The sequence below is a fragment of the Nicotiana tabacum genome, chromosome 2 (genome assembly GCF_000715075.1).
Source record: "Nicotiana tabacum cultivar K326 chromosome 2, ASM71507v2, whole genome shotgun sequence".
In the NCBI taxonomy this organism is placed as follows: domain Eukaryota; kingdom Viridiplantae; phylum Streptophyta; class Magnoliopsida; order Solanales; family Solanaceae; genus Nicotiana; species Nicotiana tabacum.
The window spans coordinates 29,242,074-29,254,474 of record NC_134081.1 but is presented as its reverse complement, the minus strand read 5'-3'; the positions used below and the strand labels follow the sequence as shown (position 1 = coordinate 29,254,474).

Sequence of the window (12,401 nt, the reverse complement as noted above, 5' to 3'; positions counted from 1 at the left end):
ATCAAAATCATGTAAATCAAAGTGAAAATTTGTGAAACTTTGTCAAGTTTTTGAAAATAAGAAATAGAGTTTTGAGAGTCGATTTGGACTCGAATTTTGAAACTAATCACATATATGAACTCGTGGGGTCATGGGTAGACGAAATCTACCATTGGACCAAGGTTTTGACCGGGCAAGCCCCGAGATGACTTTTGTTGACTTTTTGGATAAAGTGTAAAGATCTTAGCTTTATCTATTACAATTGAATTCTCTAGCATTGTTTGATGATATTAAGTCGATTTTGGTTAGATTTGAGCCGTGTGGAGGCAAATTTTAATGGAAAATCTATTTTCGAGTGTTGAATTGGCCTAGTTGAGGTAAGTGTCTTACCTAACTTCGTGTGGGAGAACTACCCCTTAGGATTGGTATTGTTTGATTCAATTGTGCTATGCTAAATTCTTGTACGCAAGGTGACGAGTGGGTATGCGGGTTGTATGTGGTATTTGACCGATTTAGGCTACTTAGACTATTTTCATCCTTTAATTGAAATGCCATATCATGTTCTAAATTCTCTTAGTCAATCTATTCTTACTTATGTTAGTCTATTCTTATATGCCTTGAATGATTTCGTTAACACTTGTTCCACCTCCTAATTGATAATTTTCTCTCATGTTTTAGTTGAACTTGTTGCCTCTTTTATTAATACATGCTATATCCTCATTGTTGATTATCAGTATTTGAAGTCATTATACATGTTATCTCTTTCATTGTTGATTATCATCAATTGAAGTCATTGTTTCATATTATCTCTTTCATTGTTGATTACCATTATTTGAAGTTATTGTTCATGTTATCTCTTTCCTTGTTGATTTCCATTATTTGAAGTCATTGTTACACGTTTTCTCTTCCACTGTGACTTATTCTTATTTAGCATCGTAGTTATATATTGTCTCTCATTGTTGAGTTATTGATGTTGAAGTTGTGAAAGTCATTATCACGTTGAGGCGAAATTGTTATTGCTGAAACATCATTCTTTGAACATTTTACATTAATTGTTGTTGTTGATATTCTTGTATCCGTTATGGTGGAGCCATGGGCTATTGTTGTTTAAATATTGATATTATGGATTGTTGGCAAATTGTGATATATGGGCACTTGTGGTGCGAGTTGTTATTGTAATATAATATTGACGCACATGCGGCGATATAGGGCTTGGGATTGATGTGCATGCGGTGGTATAAGGTGTGACTTATGTATGTGTTGCTTGTAGGGGAACTACGTGAAGCCACACGACATCATAAGGTGGGCTAAAGTGCATGTAGCTATTTCGGGAAAACTATTTTCAAAACCTATTTCAAATGTAAGGCTCATGCGGCGGTATAAGGAAAGATTGTGATTGAGATTGTAAATTGTTTATACGAGGCGGTACCTCAGTTGTGATTCTTAATTTATATGAGGCGGTACCTAGGTGGTGATTCTTATTGTACACGAGGCGGTACCTCATTGTGATTCTTGCTATTTATTTCCTTATTGTTCTAGCAATTGTTGTCCGTACATGATCATTGTGGTCCTCTTTAGTTGTTTCTTTTATTCTATTTCCGTGCTTAAATTTCTGGTATCAGTTCAAGCTATTATCTTAATTCATATCAGTTAGTTGTCTGCATATTGCTTATTTATATCCTAGTGGGTGACTCGACCTGGCCTCGTCATTACTCATACAATGCTTCTGCATATTTTTTTGCAGATCCAGGTACATCTGCTCATGCAGGCCATTAGAGATCATTTGTAGCTTCCTTACAGAGACTTCAAGGTATGCCTGCTCGGCATCTGCAGACCTCGGAGTCACCTTCCTTTCTTTACTACTGTTGTATTTCCTTAAAACAGTGATGTATTAGATATTTTAGTTTTAATCTATAGAGCTTGTGACTCAGTTCCACCGTTTTTGGGTGGAGTGTATTGATGAGATTATGTTTTGTTTCGGGAGGTTATATAAGCTATTCAGCTTCATCTTAGTATTTTGATAATTGTTTTCGCCAAGTTATTATTATTGTTAGGCTTACCTTATCGTAGAGACTATGTGCCATCACGACATCCTACGGAGGGAAATTGGGGCTGTGACAAGTTAGTATCAGAGCACTAGGTTCATAGGTGTTACGAGTCATAAGCAGTTTTAGTAGTCTTGCGGATCGGTATGGAGACGTCTGTACTTATCTTTGAGAGGTTACAGAAATGTTAGGAAAATTTCACTTCTTTGATTCCTTATCGTGCGAATTAGTTGACTTCGAAAACTGAATCTTTGACTTTCTATTCTCTCACAGATGGTGAGGACACACACTGCTGGATCCGATGATCAGATACCCGCGTCCCCTGCTAGAGCCGCGTGAGTCTAGGGATGAGGCAGAGGCCGATGAGGGGCACGTGGTGCAGCTAGAGCACCTGCCTGAGCTGCGGCAGAGGAGCCACCGGTAGCTCCAGTTGGGGGACACGCACTCAAGGAGCCTGTTGCCTCCCTAGCACTTCAGGAGACCCTCGCATAGTTCTTGAGCATGCTCGGTACCTTAGCTCAGGTGGGGTTGATTCCACTTGCACCAGCCATATTCAGGCTGGGGAAGGAGCGCAGACTCCCGCAGCCCGTACCCCAGAGCAGCAGGTCCAAGATGAACAGGTCCTAGAGGTTATACCGGTATAGCCAGTTGCTCCGGTTCAGTCCGTTGTTAGGGCAACATCATCTGAGGAGGAGCAACTTAGGCTCGAGAGGTTCAAGAAGTACAACCCTCATACTTTCAGTTGTTTGGATTTATAGGATGCACACGGTTTTCTTGAGGAGTGCCACCATATTCTTCGTACGATGGGTATTATTGAGACTAGTGGGGTTGCTTTTACTACCTTCCAGCTTTCCGGAGCGGCATATGAGCGGTGGCGAGTGTACGAGGAGGGTAGCTCAGTCGAGGCAACTTCACTTACTTGGACTCGATTTTCAGAGTTATTCTTGAGGGAATTTATTCCACAGACCCTTCGGGATGCATGGGGCACAATGTTTGAGCAGTTGTGCCAGGGTACTATGACAGTGTCGGAGTATGCTGTCTGATTTAGTGATTTGTCCAGACATGCACCTGCCTTGGTTTCTATGGTCAGAGAGCAAGTCCGTCAGTTTATCGAGGGGCTCAACTATGGTATTAGATTCAGCATGGCTGTGGAGTTGAAGACAAATACTCCAAATCAGCAGGTGGCTAAGATTGCACGAAGGTATAATGGCATGCGAGGCCGTGAGAGAGATGACTAGGAGGCCAAGAGGCCTCATGGTACGAGAGGATTTAGTGGTGGTCACGCTACAACTACAGCCCGTCATGGTAGAGTCTATTTGAGCCATCCAGTTCATTCAGCACTTCCACTTTCTAGTGGTGCTCCGGTTGTTCAGAGGTCTCAGGTTGCACACTTTGCTCAACCACTTTCTAGTGCACCTCCTGCACAGGGTGCCTTCAGCGGTTAGTCCAGTCGACTAGGCCCGAGCGAGTCCGAGCTGCCACACCCACCGAGAGTTTGCTTTGAGTGTAGTAATACCCTTCACATGGTTAGAGACTGCCCAGACTCAGGAGGGGTGCACCTCCACAGGCCACTCAGGCTCCACGGATTCAGTCAGGTCCACAGACTTCTCAAGCCTTGATTGCTGCACCAGTTTCTGATCCACCCGCATAGCCAGCTAGGGGTGTGGGACGGGCGGATACTGGTTGCCCTAGAGGAGGGGGCCAGGCCAGATTCTATGCTTTTTTGGGTAGAACAGAGCCAGTTACTTCAGAATTAGTCATCACAAGTACGGTTCCGGTTTGCCACAGGGATGCATCACTCTTATTTGATCGAGGATTAGCTTATTCATATGTGTCATCTTACTTTGTTCCGTATTTGGATATATCTCGTGATTCTTTGAGTTCTCCTATTTATGTGTCCACGGCTTTGGGAGATTCTATTGTTATGGACCGTGTGTATCGGTCGTGCTTAGTTGTCATTGGTGGTTTTGAGACCAGAGTTGATCTATTGTTAGTTAGTATGGTAGACTTTGATGTTATCTTGGGCATGGACTGGTTGTCGCCCTATCATGCTATTCTAGATTGTCATGCCAAGAATGTGACGCTGGCTACACCAGGTTTACCACGGTTAGAGTGTAGGGGTGCTTTGGATTATGTTCCTAGCAGGGTTATATCATTTCTAAAGGCTCAGCGAATGGTTGAGAAGGGGTGTGATGCTTATCTAGCCTTTGTGAGAGTACCGGTGCTGATACTCCTACCATTGAGTAAGTTTTAGTAGTGAGAGACTTTCCAGATGTATTTCCAGTGGATCTTCTAGGCATGCCGCCCGATAGGGATATCAATTTTGGTATTGACTTGTTGCCGGGAACTCATCCCATTTCTATTCCACCATCTCGGATGGCCTTAATAGAGCTGAAGGAGCTAAAAGAGCAGTTGCAGGAGTTGCTTGATAAGGGTTTTACTCGGCCTAGTGTGTCGCTGTGGGGTGCTCCGATCTTATTTATGAAGAAGAAGGATGGTTCTACGCGCATGTGTATCGATTATCGGCAGTTGAACAAGGTTACAGTGAAGAACAAATATCCATTCCCACGCATTGATTACTTAATTGATCAGCTACAGGGTGCCAGGGTGTTCTTAAAGATTGATTTACGGTCAGGTTATCATCGGCTGAAGATTCGGGATTCGGATATTCCAAAGACTGCCTTTAGGATTCGGTATAGTCACTACGAGTTCCTTGTGATGTCATTTGGTCTGACCAACGACCCAGCAACATTTATGCACCTTATGAGCAGTGTATTCCAGCCTTATCTTGATTCATTTTGTCATTGTGTTTATTTACGACATCTTGGTATACTCCTGCAGTCGGGAAAAGCATGAGCAATACTTGAAGATCGTACTCCAGACCTTGAGAGAGAAGAAGTTGTATGCAAAATTTTCAAAGTGTGAATTTTGGCTTGATTCGGTGGCATATTTGGGTCATGTGGTGTCGAGTGAGGGGATCAAGCTAGATCCGAAGAATATTGAAGCAATGCAAAATTGGACCAGACCGTCCTCAGCTACTGAGATCCGAAGTTTTCTTGGTTGGGTCGGGTATTATCGTCGTTTCGTAAAGGGTTTCTCATCTATTGCTGCACCTATGACCAGATTTACCCAGAAGGGTGCTCCATTCAAATGTTTGGAGAAGTGTGAGGCGAGATTTCAAAACCTCAAGACTGCTTTGACTACAACGCCAATGTTGGTGTTGCCTACGGGTTCGGGGTCCTACACTATGTATTGTGATGCGTCACATGTTGGCCTAGGCACGGTGTTGATGCTAGATGGTAGGGTGATTTCCTATGCATCTTGGAAGCTGAAGACCCATGAGATGAATTATCCAGTCCACGACTTAGAGTTGGCAGCCATTGTACATGCATTGAAGATCTGGTGGCATTATTTGTACGGTGTTCCTTGTGAGGTCTTTACCGACCACCGGAGTCTACAACATCTATCCAAACAGAAAGATCTTAACTTGCGGCAATAAAGGTGGTTAGAGTTGCTTAAGGACTATGATATCACCATTCTATATCATCCCGAGAAGGTCAATGTAGTGGCTGATGCCTTGAGTCGAAAGGGAGAGTTTGGGTAGTTTAGCATATCTACCAGCAGCAGAGAGGCCATTAGCATTTGATGTTCAGGCCTTAGCCAACTAGTTTGTTATATTGGATGTTTCGGAGCCCAATCGAGTTCTTTCCTGTATGGTTTCTCGGTGTTCTCTATATGACTGTATCAAAGAGTGACAGTATGACAACCCCCATTTGCTTGTCCTCAAGGATGTGGTTCAGCATGGCGATGCCAAAGAGGTTACTATTAGGGATGACGGTGTGTTGCAGATGCAGGGCCGGCTATATGTGCCCATGTGGATGGTTTGCGTTTGTTTATTCTTTGGGAGGCCCACAGTTCACGGTACTCCATCCATCTGGGTGCCTCTAAGATGTATCAGGACTTGAGGCAACACTATTGGTGGAGGAGGATAAAGAAAGACATAGTGGAGTATGTAGCTCGGTAACTAAATTGTCAGCAGGTGAAGTATGAGTATCAGCGGCCGGGTGGTTTGCTTCAACAGCTTGAGATTCCCGAGTGGAAATGGGAGCGTGTCACCATGGACTCCGTTGTTGGTCTCCCATGGACTCAGAAGAAGTTCGACGCAGTATGGGTGATTGTGGGCAGGTTGACCAAGTCGGCACATTTCATTTCGGTAGTGACTACCTATTCTTCAGAACAGTTGGCTCAGGTTTATATCCGCGAGATTGTCTGACTTCATGGCGTACCTGTATCCATCATCTCTGATCGGGGTACACAATTCACATCGCGTTTTTGTAGAGTTGAACAATGCGAGCTAGGCACACGGGTTGAGTTGAGTACAATATTTTACCCTCAGATGGACGGGTAGTCCGAGCGCACTATTCAGATATTGGAAGATATTTTTCGTGCCTATATTATGGATTTTGGGTGTTCTCGGGATCAGTTCTTGCCACTTGTGGAGTTTGCCTATAACAACAACTATCAATCGAGTATTCATATGGCTCCTTATGAGGCCCTATATAGGAAACAATGTCGTTCTCCAGTGGGTTGGTTTGAGCCAAGAGAGGCTAAGTTATAAGGAACAGATTTGGTTCGAGATGCCTTGGAGAAGGTCAAGATGATCCAGGATCGGCTTCATACAACCCAATCTAGACAGAACAGTTATGCGGGTCAGAAGGTTTGTGATGTTGCATTCATGGTTGGAGAGCGAGTCTTGCTCTGGGTTTCCCCCATGAAGTGTGTGATGAGGTTCGGGAAGAAGGGCAAGTTGAGCCCTAGGTATATTGGACCTTTTGAGATCCATGAGAGGATTAGAGAGGTGGCCTACAAGCTTGCCTTGCCACCTGGTTTATGCGGTTCATCTGGTGTTCTATGTCTCTATGCTGCAGAAGTATTATGGTGATCCATCCCATGTTCTAGACTTCAGCATAGTCCAATTGGAAGAGGATTTGACTTATATTGAGCAGCATGTGGCTATATTGGACCGACGGGTCCAAAATTTGAGATCAAAGGATATTGCTTCATTGAAGATTCAATAGAGGGGTCATCTGATCAAGGAGGCGACCTGGGAGACCGAGCACGACATGCAAAGTCGTTATCCCAATCTATTCACCATTTCAGGTACGTCCTTATGCACGTTGGAGGACGAACGTTTGTTTTAAGAAGGGGTGAATGTAAGGACCCGATCGGTCATTTTGTGTAATTACGTCATGTTACCCCTTTTACTGCTTCACATATTTGTGTTTATGATTTTATGACTTGCGGAGTTAGTTAGTTTTGTTCTGGGGGGGGGGGGGCTTTCGGGTTGATTTGGACCCTTGATTATTGACTTAGAAGTTTAAATTAGAAAATGTTGAGCAAACTTTGATTTTTGTGAAAACGACCCCGAAACTATGTTTTTATGATTCTGATTGCTTTGTATCGTGATTTCGAACTTGGGCGTATGCCCAAAATTGATTTTGGAAGTCCATAGGTTGATTTGTGATGATTTCAAAATTCAGTAATTTGAAGTTGAAAAGTTTGACCGTCGGCTGACTTTTAGCTATCGAGCTCGGAACTTGATTTTGGGACATGGAATAGGTCCGTTATGGTATTTAGAACTTATTTGCAAAATTTGGTGTCGTTTGGAATTGATTTGATAGAATTCGAACGTTTAGTTGTAATTCTAGAAGTTCTTGAAAATTTCTTTGAAATTCATGCATTTTAGAGTTCAATTCGTAGTTTTTAGATGTTATTTTTGTGTTTTGATTGCGCGAGCGAGTTCGTATGATGTTTTTAAACTTGTGTGGATGTTTGATTTGGAGCCCCGAGGGCTCGGATGAGTTTCGAACATATTCCGAAGTGTTTTTGACTGAAATTTCAAGAAATCTGATGATTTGGTGTTGCAAATGTGAACACCAGGGTCGTATTTGCGAAGGTGATAGAGGAGGGGAAGTTGTCGCTAATGCGACTTCCCCTTCGCAATTGCGAAGGATACAGAAATTGGACAGTGTTGGCAATTGCGAACAATTGTTCGCTTTTGTGATAAAGGCCAGTTCGCAAATACGAAGACTTTTCTTGCAATTGCGAGATTTCGTGAGGTTGCTAGGGTTCGCAAATCCGAGCCCTGATCCGAAATTGCGAGGGTTCGCAAATGCGAATACTATGTCGCAAATGCGACATCTACAGCTAGTTAAAGTGCTGGGCGACGGGATTTTGAACTCATTCTCTCATTTTTGAACCCTAGACTCGGTAAGAGACGATTTGGAGAGGGGAATTTCACCTACAAACCTTGGTAAGTGATTCTAGTCTATTTCTAATCATATTCCATCAACATATGTTAGATTTTAACATCAAAATCATGTGAATCCAAGTGAAAATTTGTGAAACTTTGTCAAGCTTTTAAAAAATAAGATATTGAGTTTTGAGAATCGATTTAGACTCGAATTTTTAAACTAATCACATATATAAAATCGTGGGGTCATTGGTAGACGGAATCAACCGATGACACCATGATTCCAATATATGTGATTAGTTTCAAAATCCGAATCAAAATCGACTCTCAAAACTCAAATTCTCATTTTCAAGAACTTGACAAAGTTTCACAAATTTTTACTTTGATTCACATGATTTTGATGTTAAAATCTAAGATATATTGCTGGAATATAGTTGGAAATAAATTAGAATCACTTACCCAAAGTTTATAGAGGAAAATCCCCTCTCCAAATCGCCTCCTACCGAGTCTAGGGTTCTAAAATGAGAGAATGTGTTGAAAGATTCTGTCTCCCGGCCCTTTGTACCTGCTGCAATTATCACATTTGCGATAGAGGGTTCGCATTTGCGAACCCTCTCTATTGCAAACCAGGGATCGCATTTGCGAACCCTGACAACCTCAATCATCATCACAATTGGGACAAAAGGCTTCGCAATTGCGAAGATGGGAATCTCGCAAAAGCGAACAAATATTCGCAAATGCAAACTAAGTCAAAAGCCGACAGAACTCGCTAATGCGAAGGGAAAGTCGCAATTGCGACACATGTGCCCCCACTGTCACCTTCACAATTGCGAGGCTGGTGCTTGCAATTGCGATAACTGGGCACCAGCAATACCAGCAGTTCAATGTCAATTCAATCCATTTCGAAACATGTTCGAAACTCATCCGAGCCCTCGAGGCTCCAAACCAAACATCCACATAAGTCTAAAAATATCATATGAACTCGCTTGCATAATCAAAACACAAAAATAACATCTATTACTATGAATCAAATACTAAAACGCATAAGTTTCAAAGTAAAAGAAAAAGAGTCAAGGAACAAACCAATATATTCCCGTTGCCAATACTGTTCAAGGGGTGGTTAGGATTTGTCCCTCCCATTGACCCAACTAGCACGATCTGCTTCACACCAGCAGCTTTAGCTGTAAACATGCAAAAAGTATATCTAAGATAAACAGAGAGCATCCTATATCCAGTAACAATAGTGTCAAAGACGACTCCTTACCAGCATCTATTTGGTTCTTCTGGCCAATCCAGTCTACCTACAAATACAAAGTCAGTATTTTTTTGTGTCAGACAAAGACAACTACAAACCTGAGGACATGAGTAGCCATAGCTTTCTATACCTGTTCAGGGTATGCCCCATCCTCAAAATAGAATTCCGGTCTTCCACCTTGAGTTGGATCAAACCCGGGCTTCATTTTTGGCACAGCACTTGTAAGAATAACAAGAGCATCAATACCTTGTATGGCAGGAATAATACTCTCAGTATCCCTGATATCACCAATATAAACATCATCGGCACCGCCAATTTTTTGTTTGCTTTCCTCCGTTCTAACCAATCCTCTCGCTGTATATTTCTCTGACCTCTCCTTCAACTTCTTATAAACAATTGATCCTACAATGTAAACAACTTGTTAATGAGGGAGCCGTGAAATTGTTTGATCGTGAGAGGAACAGGAATAGCTCAATTTACATCATACCCTAAAGCTCATGGCCACTTGACATGATTGATTCTAGCATTAGTCATTTACTAAGAAGCCTAAGAAGCAAAATTCTAAGAATAGTTGTTGCTTTGGAATACTTCAAAATCCAGTATACGAACCCCTAAGTCATTGTTTGAAAGTTCAACATTTTCAAGTTCAGTCATGCATTTACTTATTAAACAGCCAACTGAAATGAGATGATAAAAAACCCACTAGACCAACCAAATTCGGAGTTAGAGCATGCAATTTATGAGTCATCTTCACCATTGGAAACAATTGATGAGTGATCCCAACTCCTAAGAATAAATAAATAGTCCTAAAATACAGTAAAATTGTACATTCTTGAAAGCTATAAAGAACCTCCTCAATAGATTTGAGAAGGAATGCATATAGGACAACAATCCATAATATTATTGTTACAAGACTTCAACGCAAAAATAATCTAACTGCTTGGGCTCCTATCTCTTCTTTTAGAGGATTCTTTTTTGAAGGGAGAAAAAGGGAAAGACAAAAGCAATATGTTCTAGTACAATATGTATCACCAGATTTCCATTCAACAGTTTTTTTATATCCACTGAATACCTGCTACTTCTCACCATCACAGTATAGGTATGGAGTAACTCGGTCCACCAAGGGTTAGACAGAGGGGAAGAAATAACCTTCTTTTTTTTTTTTGGTCTCGAATTGGATTTGAACCCGTGGGATTTTAATTTCCATCCACTTAATTGACCTGAACTGGCTTCATCTTTCTTTGACTCGTGCGTTGCTTTAGGAGTCAACTCCCCCTCAGGTATAGGCTTGTCCTTTATCTTCTTTGGCACGTCTTCTAGTTCCCTCCTATTTCTGAGTGTAACTGCATTAACTTGAGGATTGTTCTCTGTATCACTGGGAAGAGTGCCTGCAGGTCTAGTAATTTGATTTGCTGCTAAATACCCCATTTGCCTCTCAAGATTTCTGAAATCGGTCCTGAGCTGTTGATTGTCAAGCAACAACTTCTTTAACAAGTCATTTGTACTCTCTTCTATTTGTTGGGGTAGCTTATGAGGTTGATTGAAATTTCTTTGGGACATATAATGATTCTGAGTTGGCTGGTTTCCACCTCATGAGAAGTTAGGATGATTTTCCCAATTTGGATTGCAAGTATTTCCATATTGTTCATACTGATTCATCGGACCTCTGCTCTGTTGCCCCACATAATATATAGATTCAGGATTCGTGGGGCACATGTCACTCATATGACTGTCACCACATAGTTCGCAACAAATAGACATCTTTGTACATGTTGCATCTGTTGTGTTTGTTGTATTGTCATTCAATTCATCTGATTTGCCAATTTTGCTATATCGGCTCACATGGTTGAGAAGTCATCAAGCTCAATTACCCCGGCTGCTTTTTGTTTAATTCCTCTTCGTATGTCCCTATCTCCTTGCCAATTATGATCATTAGCAGTGAAGTTATTTAGCAAGAGTTGGATTTCACTATACGGCCTCTCCATGCAACTACCCCAACAAGTTGAATCAAGATTCATCTTTGATGCTTCGTCTAGCCCATCAACAAAAGTGTGACCCAACACCTCATCAATCTGACAATGATACGGGCAGTCTCTGAGTAGCTTCTTGTATCTTTCCCAAGCTTGACGAAGTGTCTCTCCATCCCATTGTTGGAACCCAAGAATCTGACTCCTCAGCGACTTTGTCTTCTTAGTGGGGAAAAACTTGATTAAGAATTTCCTTTCTAGATCATCCCAAGTGTGGATTGAGTTCGCGGGCTCCTTTTGCAACCATTCCTTAGCTTCTCCCAACAGTGAAAAGGGAAATAGTGTCAACCTGACATAGTCCTTGGAAACGTTTGGATAATTGTAGGTGTCTGTAATTTCCAAGAAATTCTGAATGTGCCTTTGTGGGTCTTCATGAGATAGACCCACATATTTCCCTATGGACTTAATCAGCTGTACCATGCACTGTTTTAGTTCAAAATGCCCTGTGATATCAGGTTTCACAATATCCTGAGTCATATTATCAAGATTAGGCCTTGCGGCTTCTATCACCACACGATTTTCATTACCGTCCATCTCTGTTGGCTATGGTTAAACTATGATATCCAACTCTCTTTCTATTCTAGTTCTAGCTTTGACTTCTTTCCTCACTCTGTGAAGTGTTCGTTCAATTTCAGGATCAAGAGGAAGGAGGCTGTTTGTTCTTCTACTCCTCTGCATTCAAAAGACGAGCATGCGTTAACACAAACAAGGCAAACTCAAAATTAAAACTTGAACAAATAATTAATAAAAGCTTAACTCACTCAAGTAGCTAATTTCTAAGTCCCCGGCAACGGCGCCAAAAATTTGTTGCGACTAAAAATGCTCACGCAAGTATACGTAGT

General features: G+C 41.8%; 1 protein-coding gene across 1 annotated transcript; it reads right to left on the bottom strand.

The window, feature by feature from the left end:
* Positions 1-9,327: 9,327 nt before the first annotated feature.
* LOC107819897 (uncharacterized protein At2g37660, chloroplastic-like) lies at positions 9,328-12,093 on the bottom strand. Its single transcript, XM_075225526.1, has 5 exons — positions 11,943-12,093; positions 10,753-10,875; positions 9,663-9,949; positions 9,542-9,578; positions 9,328-9,458 (listed from the first exon to the last, which is right to left on the bottom strand). Exons 1-5 carry the CDS (start codon positions 12,091-12,093, stop codon positions 9,328-9,330), a joined length of 729 nt encoding a protein of 242 aa, XP_075081627.1.
* Positions 12,094-12,401: the final 308 nt, after the last annotated feature.

Excerpts from the sequence above, each read along its gene's own strand:
- LOC107819897 (XM_075225526.1), bottom strand. The coding sequence starts at position 12,093 with ATGGACGGTAATGAAAATCGTGTGGTGATAGAAGCCGCAAGGCCTAAT. Across the intron at positions 9,950-10,752 it reads GAAAGATGAAGCCAGTTCAG|TTGTTTACATTGTAGGATCA; the intron begins GTCAATTAAGTG and ends CTCATTAACAAG. Across the intron at positions 9,459-9,541 it reads GAAGAACCAAATAGATGCTG|CTAAAGCTGCTGGTGTGAAG; the intron begins GTAAGGAGTCGT and ends GCATGTTTACAG.